Source organism: Rhinoderma darwinii, chromosome 4 (genome assembly GCF_050947455.1).
Source record: "Rhinoderma darwinii isolate aRhiDar2 chromosome 4, aRhiDar2.hap1, whole genome shotgun sequence".
Taxonomy (NCBI): domain Eukaryota; kingdom Metazoa; phylum Chordata; class Amphibia; order Anura; family Rhinodermatidae; genus Rhinoderma; species Rhinoderma darwinii.
Window position 1 is genome coordinate 271,753,269 of NC_134690.1, and position 16,991 is coordinate 271,770,259.

At 41.9% G+C, this 16,991-nt stretch overlaps 1 protein-coding gene across 1 annotated transcript in view; it reads left to right on the plus strand.

Annotated features, from left to right (window-relative positions):
• SGK1 (serum/glucocorticoid regulated kinase 1) overlaps positions 1 to 16,991 on the plus strand; it is a 206,093-nt gene that overhangs the window by 134,511 nt on the left and 54,591 nt on the right. Inside the window, exon 3 of the mRNA XM_075862510.1 lies at positions 7,425 to 7,497. Within this exon, the coding sequence (XP_075718625.1) occupies positions 7,425 to 7,497 (73 nt within the window). The remainder of the gene's footprint in view (positions 1 to 7,424; positions 7,498 to 16,991) is intronic.

A 16,991-nucleotide genomic window follows, 5' to 3' on the forward strand; every position in this document is an offset into this window, starting at 1 on the left:
CGTGCGTGTGTGCGTGCGTGCGTGTGTGTGTGTGTGTGTGAACGATAGAGTTAGGAGGGCAGGATTCACCTCTAATCTATATGTGCAGTATATAGAAGACATGATAGTTGTTAGGCCGTGCCCACTAACTCAGAGAATTAGAGATAGACCCTGCAGAGGGGAAAACTGCTAAAAATTGCAGAATACAAGTCATATAATGGCCAGAAACCAGAAATAGTGTTATTCTTCATATACTTACATATGACAGTTCATTCTAAAAAGACACCCGAAAAGTTAGGTACGCTTTACCATATAGAGAATATTCCAAGTCAGCGTTCAATGGTGTAAGTAGTAATGATCCTGGCTGTGTAATCAAGAGGAAAATCCGAGACACTGGATGTAATCAACTGAAAATAGCTCTCCCAGTGTCAATTGCATGAGTTCAACACTCCACTATATCTATTTCTCCCAGGCATACAGGCCTGCAGCCATACACCTGATACCTTAGGGATAACTCCCTGCTTATGTGTCTACATTTACTTCCCCTTGTTTGCATTTGCAGCAACCAGCAGACAATATGTGTCTGCACAGCATGTATGTTAGAATAAAGCCTGATTGTGTTAAATCATAGGGAGTGCTGTCAAACATCATTTAACATTGACATGTGTCATATAAGACCATATGCTGACACACATTTGAGAACTAAACTGTAACCCTACGTCATATGAAATCTATTCTATTCTTATTTACAACTGTTATAATTAATATCATAGGTGAAGTAATGAAGTGACGTGGCTGCTGTTACTGCTAGTAAAGGGGTTCTCCAGGACATAGCTACTATACTCACATTACTTAAACATCTAAAAACATACTATTTACAATATATTTATATTTCCTTTTTATTACGATCTCCTGGCCGGTCACATGGTGGCTCACCCTTTGAATTTGCTTATTTCGTCAAAGTCACGTACATCCATCTTCAGTCTTCCCTTCCAGTCGATTCAGTGTACGGGCACATAATTTGTGATTTCGCTGTTTGCTGTTGATGGGGGCAGATTTCCTCCTCCGTTTCCTCATTCTCTGAGCTTGAGTGGTGGAAGTTCATCATGTTCTCACCATCAAAAGGCAACATGGGATTTGTAGTAGGGGAGCAAGACAGAAAGCAGCCGTGGACCAGAAGATGTGCTTGTAAACAAATAGGAGTGTGGCCACAGAACTGGGACTATGCGGCAAAACGATGGGAGATGTATTTGGGAGATGTTCTTACTAGATAAAAAGCACTAAGAGATAATTTAAAAAAAATTGGTTTGTATAGTCAGAAGACTTCTTTAAGTTGCTTTTCCTCTTTTATGTTGTCAACACGGTGCTGCATTTATGGTCTTAAAATGAAAAGCTGAATCAGTTATACTGGTTGGTAGGGACTGATATAGCCTTCTACATGGGTCCATACATCCCTAGCCAGAGACATAGCTTGAAGTTCTTGGCCGAAAGCTTGACTTAGGCTTTGTTCAGATCTGTGTTGGGGTCCCGTTCTGACGTTCCGTCGGAGCTTTCCGTCAGAAAGGGACCCTAAACAGACACAAACTGAAACGTTTCCATCACCATTGATTTCAATGGTGACGGATCCGGTGCCCATGGTTTCCGCTTGTCTCTGTTGTGCACCGGACTCGTAGTTTTGCCGGAAGCAATAGCGTAGTCGACTACTTAGTGACAATAACGACATTGGATATCTACATAGATCAGCATATAAAAAATTTTTTTTTACATTTATAAGAAATGTTTCTGCCATTATGTAGGACACTTATTAATATGATCTTAACGTTAGAATTAGGGTATGTTCACACTGCTTAGCAAAAAACGGCTGCAAATACGGAGCTGTTTAAAAGGGAAAACAGCTCCTGATTTTCAGCCATTTTTTTAGCAACTTTTTGCGGCATTTTTTATTACCGTTTTTGGAGCTGTTTTTCTATAGAGTCAATGAAAACGGCTCCAAAAACGGCTCAAGAATTGACGGTCCTTTGGAACAGAACGCCATTTTTTCCCATTGAAATCAATGGGCAGATGTTTGGAGCCGTTCTGCTTCCGATTTTTGAAAATAAGCCGTGTGAAGTGAACATACCCTAAAAGTAAACTAGACTGACAGAAACTATGCCAAATTTGTCACAGTGGTGCACGTTGTTTGATAAATTTGGTGCATCGTTCTAGACATGTTAGACTTATCTCTTTCTTACGCCACCTCATGTCTGCACTACTTTACCAATATTCTATACCAAAAGAATGATGCACGCCATTAATACATCTGGCACAAATTACGACTTCTTTTAGCTACGCACCTTTTTCTAGACACTTTTCAAAACTGTCGAATGAGGTGTAAATAGTGTCTTAGGCCTCCTTTACACGAACATGATATACGTCCGTGCGACGCGCATGCTTTTCACGCGGGTCGCACGGACCTATACAAGTCTATGGGTGCATGCAGACAGTCCGTGAGTTTTGCTCGGCGTGAGTGCGCTGAAAAAAACTCACGACATGTTCTAAATTTCTGCGTTTTTCGCGCATCACGCACCCATTGAAGTCAATGGGTGCGTGAAAACCACGAAGGTCGCACGGAAACACTTCCGTGCGAACTGCGTGATTCGCGCAAGAGCTGTCAAACTCTGAATGTAAACAGAAAAGCACCACGTGCTTTTCTGTTTACAAACATTCAAACGGAGTGTCTTAGAGATGAGCGAACCGAACTTCACCGGGTTCGGCCGAACTAGTTTTGACCGAACTCGGCAAAAAATTTTGCGGTACGCGACGTCAGGAGACAGTCACTGTCCAGGGTGCTGAAAGAGTTAAACTGGTTCAGCACCCTGGACAGTGACTTCCGATCAGAATATACATGAACGTGTAAAAAAAAAAAGAAGTTCTGACTTACCGATAACTCCCGGCTTCTTCCTCCAGTCTGACCTCCTGGGATGACAATTCAGTCCAAGTGACAGCTGCAGCCAATCACAGGCGAAGCACAGGCTGCAGCCAATCACAGGCTGCAGCGGTCACATGGACTGCCGCGTCATCCAGGGAGGTGGGGCCGGATGTCAAGAGAGGAACGCGTCACCAAGGCAATGGCCGGGAGACCGGACTGGAGGAAGCATATGTGACAAACTATATTGTATCATCTGTGGACAGAAGCTAATACTTTATCAAGTGGCAGGCAACCTGTGGCTTTCCACTTGTTGTGAAACTGCAACCCTAAAGGCATTACAGATTGATAGATGATTCCTAGAGTGCCAGGCTGCTTGCTGATAACTTTTGATTCTTCCATAGAATATAACTTGTCATTGCCTGTTCTTATAGCTTTAGTCCAGTTCTGTCTTTAGAGTAATGCAAGATAGTCTTGAAAAATGTACATAAAGCCTAAAGGCCCTATTATACCGGCCGATAATCGGCCTGTGCAGTAAGCGCCGATCAACAAGACATCGTTGATCGGCGCTCGTTTGCTCCTGTCACAGGAAGCCTTGAATGGGGGTGAGCGGTTGTTACTCTGATCGCTAATCCCCATACATTATTATCATGTCGGCAGCGTGTCTACCTGTTTACACAGGAAGATATGCTACCGACAATGATAATATTTTATTTTTTAAACCGATACGACCAGCAGATAATTAAGCGTTTGCTCGTTCATCTGCTGATCGTTGCCTTGTTTACACAGGGCAATTATCGGCAACGAGTGTCATATTAACGCTTGTTTGCCCGATAATCTCCCAGTGTAAAACCCCCTTAAAGAGGCTATGTCAACAGATTATAAGTGCCCTATATCCTACATAATGTGATTGGCGCTGTAATGTAGATAACAACAGTGGTTTTTATTTTGAAAAACAATAATTTTTATTAGTTATAAACAATTTTAGATTTATGCTAATTCGTTTCTTAATAGACAACTGGGCGTGTTTTTACTTTTTATCAAGTGGGTGTTGTACAGAGGAGTGTATGATGCTGACCAATCAGTGACCAATCAGTGACCAATCAGCGTCATACACTTCTCACTGTTCCAGCCCAGCTTCTTTCACTGTACAATCACGCTGGGCTGGAACGATGAGAAGTGTATGACGCTGATTGGTCAGCGTCATACACTCCCCTGTATGATTTATAATCTTATAATCTGGTGACAGAGCCTTTTTAAGACCTCATGCACATCGCCATATTACAAATTTGTGTTTTACAAAGTCATAATATGGCATTTATAGTGGTATCTACATTTTTTTAGACATCACTGTAGCTACATCATTACAGGGAAATCCCACAGGATGCCCTTGCTGCGCCAAAAAGCTCATTTGCATATGAAGAACAAAGTTATCATCGCTGCAACAGAGCCACTCATCTAAAAAATGAAAACAGCCTTAGATTCATGTGAGGCTACAATATATTAGTGTGCTGCTGCGCGGCAGCCATTAAGGGGAAGTATGGATCAGGCTCACGGGCTGAGCTCGCTCCATACACAGCGGGTGACGGCTGTGTTACACAGCCAACACCTCACTGCAATGGGCGGAATCAAAGACCACTTTGATTCCACCCGTTTAACACCTTAAATGCCTCCGGCAGGGCTTCGTAGGAGACTGTCAGAACCACGATATAGTGCAATACCTTAGCATTGCAGTATATCATGCAAGCGATGCAACGATTGCTGGTTCAAGTCCTCTAGGGGGGACTAATAAAAAAAAAGTATAAAACAGTTAGATAAAGATTTTTATAATGTTCCAAAAAATATATAATATTAAAAGTTATAAAAAAAAACTTTTCCCATTTTTTCCCTAAAGCAATGTTAAAAAAAATAAAAGTTAACATAACTGGTATCGCCGCGTCTGTAAAAATCCGAACTATCACAATATAGCATTGTTTAACCCGCTCTGTGAACGACATATAAAATTATATATAAATCATACAAATTGCTGTTTTTTGTTCACCTTAGCTCTCCAAAAAAAAAGGAATAAAAAGTGATCAAAAAGCCGCATGTACCACAAAATGGTATTGGTGAAAACTACAGCTCGCTCTGCAAAATTTAAGCCCTCACACCTCTAAATTGATGGTGTAATCGTTTTTTTTTTGCCCATTTTACCCCACAAATAATTTTTTTCAGATTCCCATACATTATGCGGTACAATAAATGGTGCCATGAAAAACTACAACTTGTCCAGCAAAAAACAAGCCCTCATATGGTGATGTTGACGAAGAAATAGAAAAGTTATGGCTTTTAGAAGGTGGGGGAGGGTTGAACGAAAATGAAAAATTCAAATTGGCCTGGTCTTTAAGGGGTTAAGAAGTGGATTTTTGTCTTGGTATTGCAAGGCACTTAGACATTGGAAAGCCAAAGCAGCAACAAACGTGAAGATTTTATCCATCCAAAGTGGGTCAATTGTATTGTACAGCCAGATCCCACATTTTTACTTTACAATGGTGACTCTAGAAACAATATACATTACGTGGGGGAGAGTGAGAATGTTAGTGACTCCTGTATAGCAGAACATTTTCCATGTGGCAGGTTAAAAAATCAACATGTGTGTATGTCAGAAATATACAGTATAACTGCGTCATTATAAACTGTGGAAAAACAGAAATGTACGACTGAAGGAAAAACATACAGAGGCTGAAATAACATGGAACATAGAAAAAGAGAAATGTTGTGGTGACCGCTTTCTTAAGGAGAATAAGCTTGTGAATGGTAAATCTCCTGAATGACCGTGAGAAACAGTTCATGAAATAAATGCGACCTAAACTAAATCGTAAAGTTATTGGTGAAGGTGAAGCAAGTGTACAACCAAATCAACCTATTTTCAGATGTTTTACAAAGGTCTAAGCCGAAAGAAATGTCACATAGACATGAAACCTCCACATTGTAAATTTAGGTCATACAGCAGCTCTGTCTGATCTGTTGGGGATGCCAATGACGGGCGGATATTATTGAGTAGCGGGAACTACGAAGAATGGAAAACTCAAACATATTGAAGAGGGCCTCATTTGGGACAACTAGTACAAACATTTGGTGAAGTTGCCCATAGCAACCTATAAAAATTTGAAGTCAATTTCTTTCACTTTCTCATCTGACCCATTGATGTTTTTCATACATATATGTATCATGACATAAGTAAATAACCAAATAGGTAACTGTGGAAAATACCAAAACATATCTTTATTAGCATAAATAAGTATCTCTTAGGCTGGGTTCACACGTGGCGGAATTTCACTTAAATTCCGCTGCGGACACTCCGCAGCGTTAATCCGCAGCGGAGCCGTTTGTCCATTGACTTACACTTTAATTTAGCAGTGTTCGTTTAGACGAGGCGTAAAATTCCGCTGCGGAGCATAGGCTGCGGAACGGAATTTGGTGTCCGCAGCATGCTCTGTCTGTTGCGGAGCAGTGGCGGACTCATGGCGGAATTTCTCCATTGACTTCAATGGAGAGTCAAAATTCCGCAATGAAGTCCGCAGATCTTATGTGTGCTGCGGAGCGTATTGGTTTTACTACCATGACATTTCTTCATTCTGGCTGGACCTATGTATTTCTAGGTCTACAGCCAGACTGAGGAAGTCAATGGGGCTCCCGTAATGACGGGAGCGTTGCTAGGAGACGTCTGTAAATAGTCACTGTCCAGGGTGCTGAAAGAGTTAAGCGATCGGCAGTAACTGTTTCTGCACCCGGGACAGTGACTACCGATCTCAATATACATGTATGTGTAAAAAAATATATAAGTTCATACTTACCGAGAACTCCCTGCGTCTGTCTCCAGTCCGGCCTCCCAGGATGACGTTTCAGTCTAAGTGACGGCTGCAGCCAATCACAGGCCAAGCACAGGCTGCAGCGGTCACATGGACTGGCGCGTCATCCAGGGAGGTCGGGCTGGATGCCGAAAGAGGGACGCGTCACCAAGACAACGGCCGGTAAGTATGAAAATCGTTTACTTTCACTAGGGAAAGTGCTGTCCCTTCTCTCTATCCTGCACTGATAGGGAGAAGGGAAGCACTTTTCCCGCAGTCCGCAGCAGCTAGTCCGCATCAATGTACTGCACATTTTGTGCAGATCCGCAGCAGAATCTGCAACGCAGATTCTGTGCGGCATTGATGCGGACAGTTGCGGAGGAAATCCGCCACGTGTGGTCATGCCCTTAAACTCCAAATATCAAAAAGATTAAAAACTCGAAATCCCATCTATAAAAACGAGTACCAAGGTAGTGGATGTACCACAAATCTACATGAATGTGCATAACAAAATTTTGGCGGAATGACACAAAGACGTGTTTAGGACAGAATAGAAAGTGGACTCTATACAAAAAGAATGTTTTTGAATATAGAAATACAATATTCCAAGAATGTATTTAAGCTTCTATTGTTTGGTTTATTAGTATAAGGGATTATAGATTAATTTGTGAGTCAACTACAATAATACTTCTCGTGTTTTTACGTTTTAGGTGATGAATCCATGCCAAAAAGATGCTTTGAGCCCTACGTACCACAAGACATTTTGGTGCAGTAATGATTCAGGTAAGATCCTTGAACATTATTTAGGTTATTATTACTATTCTATGTAAAAATATATATATTTTCATGGGAACAATACTGTGTACCTAACATAAAAAATTTGCAATGTGTGTTTTTCTTTTTAGCAGCATTCTCTATTTTTAGTATTTGAGGTTATACAACGAACCAGAGAATGTAGAAACAGATGTGAGACTTAATAACTATCATCATAATAAATAGGTTTAATGGGTGGTGTACACCGCATTATTCTTGTGCGAAAACAATAAAATAATAGGGATAGGAAAAAAACAAATATTAAACAATAGATCTAGGTGGGGCTGGATTACATAGTGGTAATTTTACTTGTATTCAGAGAAAAAGCCTCTTTAAAAGGAATGTATTATCTATATTTTTTGCCTTCTTAAAACTAGATAGTGATTTTTTTTTATATAATCCGTTGAAAGCGTACCTGTACTTTCAAAAGACTTTTGACATGTCATAGTGACATAGCAGAAGTATTGATCGGTGGGAGTCTAAGGACTAAGACCCCACCGATCGCATAAACAAAGCGTCAAAAGCGCTCAAGTGAGCAATGTGCTGCTTTGTTTCTGCTCGGCTTTCCACGGAAAGCCGAGTGAACAGTGTATAAACGCATGGACTTTCTATTGAGCCCAGACCCCCACCGAACAAAACTTCTGAATAAATATTTTTTAAATTATAGATACACTTTACATTTTTTGATTGCTGTTAACAGCGTTTAGATATATGCTTTACAGCAGGCACATGGACCATAGGAATCAATAGACTGGAGATGACCCATTGACATCTAAGGGAGAGTTTTCTAGTCATTTTCTGTGACCTGCACAAAGGTCATTGTGCAGGAAGGGATAGGGGGGGGGGGGGGAGCCATCACCTATTGTCAATGGTGGATCCTGTGTTATCTATATATAGGTTTTAACCTTCATAGTAATCCTGCCTGTGGTGATAATGAGAGGACTGCTGAGAAGTGATCTCTACAGAACAGGAAGTGTCAGTCTATTATGAATGGTGGACCCTGTGTTATCTATATATAGGTGTTACCTCTCATTGTAATCCTGTCTGTGGTGATGAGAGGACTGCTGAGAAGTGATCTCTACAGAACAGGAAGTGTCAGTCTATTATGAATGGTGGACCCTGTGTTATCTATATATAGGTGTTACCTCTCATTGTAATCCTGTCTGTGGTGATGAGAGGACTGCTGAGAAGTGATCTCTACAGAACAGGAAGTGTCAGTCTATTATGAATGGTGGACCCTGTGTTATCTATATATAGGTGTTACCTCTCATTGTAATCCTGTCTGTGGTGATGAGAGGACTGCTGAAAAGTGATCTCTACAGAACAGGAAGTGTCAGTCTATTATGAATGGTGGATCCTGTGTTATCTATATATAGGTCTTACCTGTCATTGTATTTCCTGCCTATGATGATGATAATGAGATGTCTTCTGAGAAGTGATCTTTACAGAATAGGAAGTGTCAGTCTATTATGATAGGTGGATCCTGTGTTTTATATATATATATATATTTGTGTGCGTGTATGTTTGTTACCTTTCACTGTAATCCTGCCTGTGATGATAATGTGATGACTGCTGAGAAGTGATCTCTACAGAACAGGAAGTGTCAGTCTATTATGAATGGTGAATCCTGTGTTATCTATATATATAGATGTAACATATTATTGTAATCCTGCCTGTGATGATAATGAGATGATTGCTGAGGAGTGATCTTTACAGAACAGGAAGTGTCAGTCTATTATGAATGGTGGATCCTGTGTTATCTATATATAGATGTTACCTCTCATTGTAATCCTGCCTGTGATTATAAAGAGATTACTGCTGAGAAGTGATCTCTACAGAACATTAAATGTCAGTCTATTGTTGATGGTGGATCCTGTGTTATCTATATATAGGTGTAACATCTCACTGTAATCCTGCTTCTGATGATAATGTGATGACTGCTGAGAAGTGATCTCTACAGAACAGGAAGTGTCAGTCTATTATGATAGGTGGACCCTATGTTATCTATATATAGATGTAACATATCATTGCAATCCTGCCTGTGATGATAATGAGATGACTGCTGAGAAGTGATCTCTACAGAACAGGAAGTGTCAGTCTATTATGAATGGTGGATCCTGTGTTATATATATATATATATATAGAGAGAGAGAGGTGTTACCTTTCATTGTAATCCTGCCTGTGATGATAATGAGATGTCTGCTGAGACATGATCTCTACAGAACAGGAAGGGTCAGTCTATTATGATAGGTGGATCCTGTGTTATCTATATATAGGTGTTACCTCTCATTGTAATCCTGCCTGTGATGATAATGAGATGACTGCTGAGAAGTGATCTCTACAGAACAGGAAGTGTCAGTCTATTATGATAGGTGGATCCTGTGTTATCTATATATATAGGTGTAACATATCATTGTAATCCTGCCTGTGATGATAATGAGATGACTGCTGAGACGTGATCTCTACAGAACAGGAAGTGTCAGTCTATTATGAATGGTGAATCCTGTGTTATCTATATAGAGGTGTAACATCTCATTGTAATCCTGCGGGTGATGACAATGTGATGACAGCTGAGAAGTGAACAGGAAGTTTCAATCTATGGTGAGGATCAGTGGCCAGAGTAAAAACTGCAAGATTTTAGTATTATTTTTTAATATAAATGATGACATAGAAAATTAAAAAGAAATCACAAAGTTTTTTTAAAAATATGTTTAACATAAAAACTTGATTTAAACTTAAAGTAATTTTCTGATAACACATTCCCTTTAACTGGCTTTGGGGTAATTTGGGGTATGCACAAAATGCCATGGGCCATTTGTTAAGAGAGCCAAACATAAAGAGATATTTGACATGACACAAACAACTTTCCCCATGGGAAATCATTATTGGTATGGAGAATATCGTACCCCCGCATTTCTTCACAGGTCTTTTCGTTAAATGATAATGTAATAGTTGCTAAAACAGCTCTAAAGAATATCTGTCCTTTAGGCCTCATGCACACAGCAGTGTGATATGCACATGGCCAGTACAGCGAGCGGTACATTGAGTCCCTAGACCTTCAACATTACACTGTATTGTCTCTCTGTACAGCACCATATTACAGAGTTATTATAAATGTTACGAATATATCCATAAAACAGCATCTGAAAGAACATGGCCAATTTTTTTATTTTTTTTGCTCTAATTCTAATTGAAATCAGAGGCACAGCAGAGTATGCCCTATGGGTGCTATATTGCGGCTCTGTACAACTAGGAGCTTGTACAACGCTGTCATTTGGCCTATATGTATGACTAATTCCTTCTCATAACCATTCGTTTATGAAGAAATGAATCATGACCAAATGGAATTTTATTCAGCCCATATTAAGGCATACTTATTATGCATACTGAAAGGTTCTACAGGTTAGGTTGGATTATAACATGGGCAAAAAGAGCAAATCCCACAGGTCTCCAGTGCCCCACAACTACCATTCACTGCCTGCTTTATACTTCCTCCCAGGTGGCACATCATAGACTTACATCATGATCCCATTCATGACATAATTTCAACTCAATATAGTGGTATTATTTGGGAACTATATGCCTCTGTAAAGACTCTCTTATGACAATATGCCTCTATATCTGCTTGACACTTATGTAGAGGCAGTATTATGTTGGTAGTTGTATGTTACTGTTATTTCGCACTGAATAATAGTATGGTAGGAGCAGTATATCAATATTTGGATAATGTCACGAAGCGGCTTAGTGGACCCACTAGGCCGTACCGCCGCAGCGGGGAGGCAGCTGGCCAAACAACAGGACACCCCAGAAATACAATGTCCCGCACAAGGGTACCTGAATAGTCCAGATGGTGGCCGCAGCTCTGGCACAGATATGATGGGTGCAGCAGAAGGCGCCAAACGTGGCGGATGACACAGGAGCCGCAAGTTGCGCCAGACGTGGCGGATTCCTCCAGACGTGGCAGATAACACAGGACGTGGCGGATTCCTCCGGACGTGGCAGATGACACAGGATGTGGCGGATTCCTCTAGACGTGGCGGATTCCTCCAGACGTGGCAGATTCCTCCAGACGTGGCAGATGACACAGGACGTGGCGGATTCCTCTGGACGTGGCAGATGATACAGGACGTGGCAGATTCCTCTGGATGTGGCACGACTAGATACTAGGGCAAGGCATGGAAACAGGAACGGGGAACAAGGTACGGGTAACAACAGGAACGGGAAACACTAAGGGACCATTTGCAAGACAGACTGGGAAAACTAACAACGCTCAGGCACCGAACTAGGGGGCTGGACCCCTCTTATAGCCCAGGGTACTCACGGGTCAAAGGTCGTTCAAGATGTCCGGTGCGCGCGCTGCCCCTTTAAGAGCGGGGACGAGCGTGCGCGCGCACCCTGCGGGATCCGGCGAAGATGAGTGGATGCAAGCGCTGGCGTCTCCTGAGGAGGAGGCTGGGGCCAGCGCTTGCCGACTCGTGGCTGCGGCTGTCAGCGGGAGGCTGGAGCTGACAGCCCGCAGCCACGGACGTTACAGATAACATTTTGGCAGTAATACTTTCCATGCCTTTCCCTCCAAAAAAAAAAAGGGACATGTACAGATTGGAAATGGAGAAATATATATTGCGTGATAATTGAACGAATGTAAAAAAAATACCCCATAACAATTTAGAACATCGGAATGGGTTATGCAAATATTGCATAAGAAAAAGGATTCTAAAATTTCTAAAGGAAAGACCTTGGTTGCAATATTTCTACAATGTACAGAGAAATTTTCAAACTAATGTACCGTGAAATGAACTACCATGAACAATGGAGATTGACATATCAATCTTGTAAAGTGAGCGGCAACGGATAAAAACATGGTAAATTTAAAGTCTGTCTGCAAAACCCAAAGGAGTAACCTATCTCTGAGTTGTATTTTAAGATAAACAATTATTATCTGTAAACTCACAAGTTTTCTACCTGGTAATTTACAATAAACACTACTTGTGAGTAACAGTTTATTTCCCAGAGCATACATCAATATCTATAACAAGAGAAATTGCCGGGATGTACCTGTTGACTTTATCCTTGAATGTGGTAGCGCTTGGAGCAAAATATTTATAAACAGCGGGTGTTGTTTACTAACACTGCATTTAGGTAACAAAAAGAAGCCACCTTAGGGGCAGTTCACACGGAAAAAAACCTCCAAAAAAAACGCCCCAAATCTACCCCCATTGATTTCAATTGGATGCAGCGGCTCATTTTTTCTGGGCAGCTTTCGATCATTCACGTGGTAATAAAGCAGCATACCCTTTCTTAGAGCAATTTCCATCTCTGAACTACCATTGTAATCAATGGGAGGCAGAATTTTTTTTTTTAACCTAATTTATTCAGGGCTTCCGCCTTTAGAATAAGTTCCGCTTCTTTCTGGAGTAAAATATTATGTTTATTACCCCCTGAAATAGGTTGCTTAACTCATTTAAGACCCGAAAATGTCATCTCCCTGGGGTCACCTTTGTGATGCGTAATCATGTGTTCAATAAGACGCGGAGAGCTCTCCCCTGTGCTAAGCGATCAGACGTGTTCCCCGAACCTCTTGAACATCGGGCGGATAGTCTTCCCGATGTAAAAGAAGTTGCAGGAACACATCACGACCAGTGGCATAGCTATAGGGGTCGCAGCGGTTGCAGTTGCGACTGGGCCCCTAAGCCTGGGGGGGCCCACGGGGCCCCGTTGCCACACAGCACGCTAATAATTAAATACATTCTCTGTGCCGCGACGCCGGCACTTCCTGGTTACTGGCCGGACTCCTTAGACATCACGGACACATGGTACACTCAGTGATGTCATGTGAGGGGTGTTCCCGCCAGCGTGGAAGAGCCGGTGTGGAAGATCCTTGAAGACTCCAGGTGTGCTGCAGAGGGGCCCCGTAATGTACTATATTGTGCTGTCTGTATTTGTGGTGGAGGAGAGGGGGGCCATTAAATTACATCCCGCCTCCTCTCTGCACTGCAAACTGCACAATACAATACACTACAAACTGTGGAGGGTCGCGAGTCACTCACCGAGGTCCTAGTTCTTGTTGAATTCAATGCTGGAGCAAGGAGCTGACGGCTCCTTCCACCAGCATTCACTGAGCCATGAGCGGCTTGACGCAGACAGGCGCGATGTAGTGACGTCACTGCGTCAGTCTGTGCCGAGTCACTCATATCACAGCGCAAAGGAGGACAAGGATCCTCCACGCAGCGTGGGATCGGGGATAGGTAAATATTTGTATTATTTTGCTATTATGCACATATGGGGGCATTATACTGTATGGGGGGCTGATATGAAGGGGGCATTATACTGTATGGGGGCTGATAAGGGGGCATTATACTGTATGGGGGGTATTATACTGTATGGGGAGCTGATATGGGAGGCATTAAACTATAGGGGCATTATACTGTATGGGGGAGCTGATATGGGGGGCCTTATACTGTATCTGGGCTAATATGGGGGGCATTATACTGTATGGGGGCTGATATGGGGGGCATTATACTGTATGGGGAGCTAATATGGGGGGCATTATACTGTGTGGGGGGCTGATATGGGGGGGCATTATACTGTATGGGGGCTGATATGGGGGCATTATATTGTATGGGGAGCTCATATGGGGCCATTATACTGTATGGGGCTAATATGGGGGGCATTATACTGTATGGGGGACACTGCACCTTATGGGGGCTGATATGGGGGGCATTATACTGTATGGGGCAGCTATGGGGCATTATACTGTATGGGGCAGTTATGGGGGGCATTATACTGTGGGGGCAGCTATGGGGGCATTATACAGTGTGGGGGCAGCTATGGGGGCATTTTACTGTGTGGGGGCAGCTATGGGGGCATTACACTGTGTGAGGGCAACTATGGGGGCATTATACTGTGTGAGGGCAGCTATGGGAGCATTATACTGTGTGGGGGAAGCTATTAGAGCATTATACTGTGGAGGGGAAGCAATGGGGGCATTATGCTGTGTGGAGGGAAGGTATGGGAGCATTATACTGTGGAGGGGCAGCTATGGGGGTATTATACCGTGTGAAGGGCAGTTATGGGAGCATTATACTGTGGACGGGCAGCTATGGGGAGCATTATACTGTGGGGGCAGCTATGGGAGCATTATACTATGTGGGGGCAGCTATGGGAAGCCTTATACTGTGTGGGGGCAGCTATGGGGAGTATTATACTGTGGGGGCAGCTATGGGAGCATTATACTGTGGAGGGGAAGCTGGGACATTATACCATGTGGAGGGCAGTTATGGGAGCGTTATACTGTGGATGGGCAGCTATAAGGAGCATTATACTGTGGGGGGCAGCTATGTGAGCATTATACTGTGGAGGGGCAGCTATGGGGGAGCATTATACTGTTGGGGCAGCTATAGGAGCATTATACTGTGGAGGGGCAGCTATGGGGGCATTACACTGTGTGAGGGCAACTATGGGGGCATTATACTGTGTGACTGCAGCTATGGGGGCATTATAATGTGTGGGGCAGCTATCAGAGCATTATACTGTGGAGGGGGAGGTATGGGGGCATTATACTGTGTGGAGGGAAGCAATGGAAGCATTATACTGTGGAGGGGCAGCTATGGGGGCATTATACCGTGTGGAGGGCAGCTATGTGAGCATTATATTGTGGAGGGGCAGCTATGGGGAGCATTATACTGTGGGGGCAGATATGTGAGCATTATACTGTGGAGGGGCAGCTATGGGGAGCATTATACTGTGTGGGGGCAGCTATGGGTAGCATTATACTGTGTGGGGGCAGCTATGGGGAGCATTATACTGTGTGGAGGCAGCTCTGGGGAGCATTATACTGTGGAGGGGCAGCTATGGGGAGCATTATACTGTGTGGGGGCAGCTATGGGGGGCATTATACTGTGTGGGTGCATCCATGGTTGCTGTTGGGCAAGGCAGCTGTGCATAGGCGTGCGCAGGAGTCCGGTGGTGTTGGGGAGGGGTAGGCGGACCCAAGCTGAATTCATGCACCAGGACCCATGAGCCTTTAACTACGCCCCTGATCACGACATACACCACAAACTTGGTTCTACAAGTGATAATGGCATCAACCTCTACTGTCAAGCTCCCCAATCTGGGGTAACTTGCTCGTTTGAGTTGACTGCAAAATCTACAACATCCGCATCTATAATTCCCTCTCGGGATAACATCACCCAGCCAATTTTTTGGACTTTTTGTTCCACTAATTGCCCTTTAACAAGAATATTCCTTAAGTTAGTGCAACGTCTGAACGAAACAATAGGTTTTTTAACCACGACTTCAGAAATAGCAGATCATTTTCATTCATATACCAATTTTTTCTTATTGCTCTACGAATTACAATGCCCATCGGGCCACGTCGAAATAAAAAAAAAAAAAAAAAATCTCTTGTCATTCTTTTTATCTAAGAATGTCGCTTGTTGAAGAGTTTTTGTTGTTACCACAGTTTTTGCCTTCAATTTATTAATATTCACGCCTAAAAAAAACAACGTTGCAAAAAACTTTGCAAAAACATCAGCAGAAAAGTTGGCATTTCAAAATCTTCCTCAAAAATCCCCAAGGAATTTTGAGGCTGATTTTCTCTGCCTGACAAAAAACTCCATGTGAACTTACCCTAATAAACTTGCTGCTTAAAGTACACATCCACTTGTCAGATTGATTATGATGCAGCCCTGGAAAACTAGAGATATAGTACATTTCACAAACCTAGGGTGCTGAAAAGCTAAATTATGTCTGTTTCCTCGTAGCTGTCAGCTATGTCAAATACGGCTAGAATTGGTTTTATTGACTAAAGATTTTTAAGTATCATTATTGTAATCCATTATCCAATTAAGCTTGAGATTGTTTTAATAGGCATACATATGATAGATAGATAGATAGATAGATAGATAGATAGATAGATAGACAGACAGATAGATAGATAGATAGATAGATAGATAGATAGATAGATAGATAGATAGATAGATAGATAGATAGATAGATAGATAGATAGATAGATAGATAGATATGAGATAGATAGATATGAGATAGATAGATATGAGATAGATAGATAGATAGATAGATAGATAGATAGATAGATAGATAGATAGATAGATAGATAGATAGATAGATAGATAGATAGATAGATAGATAGATAGATAGATGATAGATAGATAGATAGATAGATAGATAGATAGATAGATAGATAGATAGATAGATAGATAGATAGATAGATAGATAGATAGATAGATAGATAAACAAATATATCTAGCAGCACCGGTGTATCGTGGGTGCAAATCCTCAGGAATTTTTTGAATATTAGATAGATAGATAGATAGATAGATAGATAGATAGATAGATAGATAGATAGATAGATAGATAGATAGATAGATAGATAGATAGATAGATAGATAGATATTAGATAGATAGATATTAGATAGATAGATAGATAGATAGATAGATAGATAGAT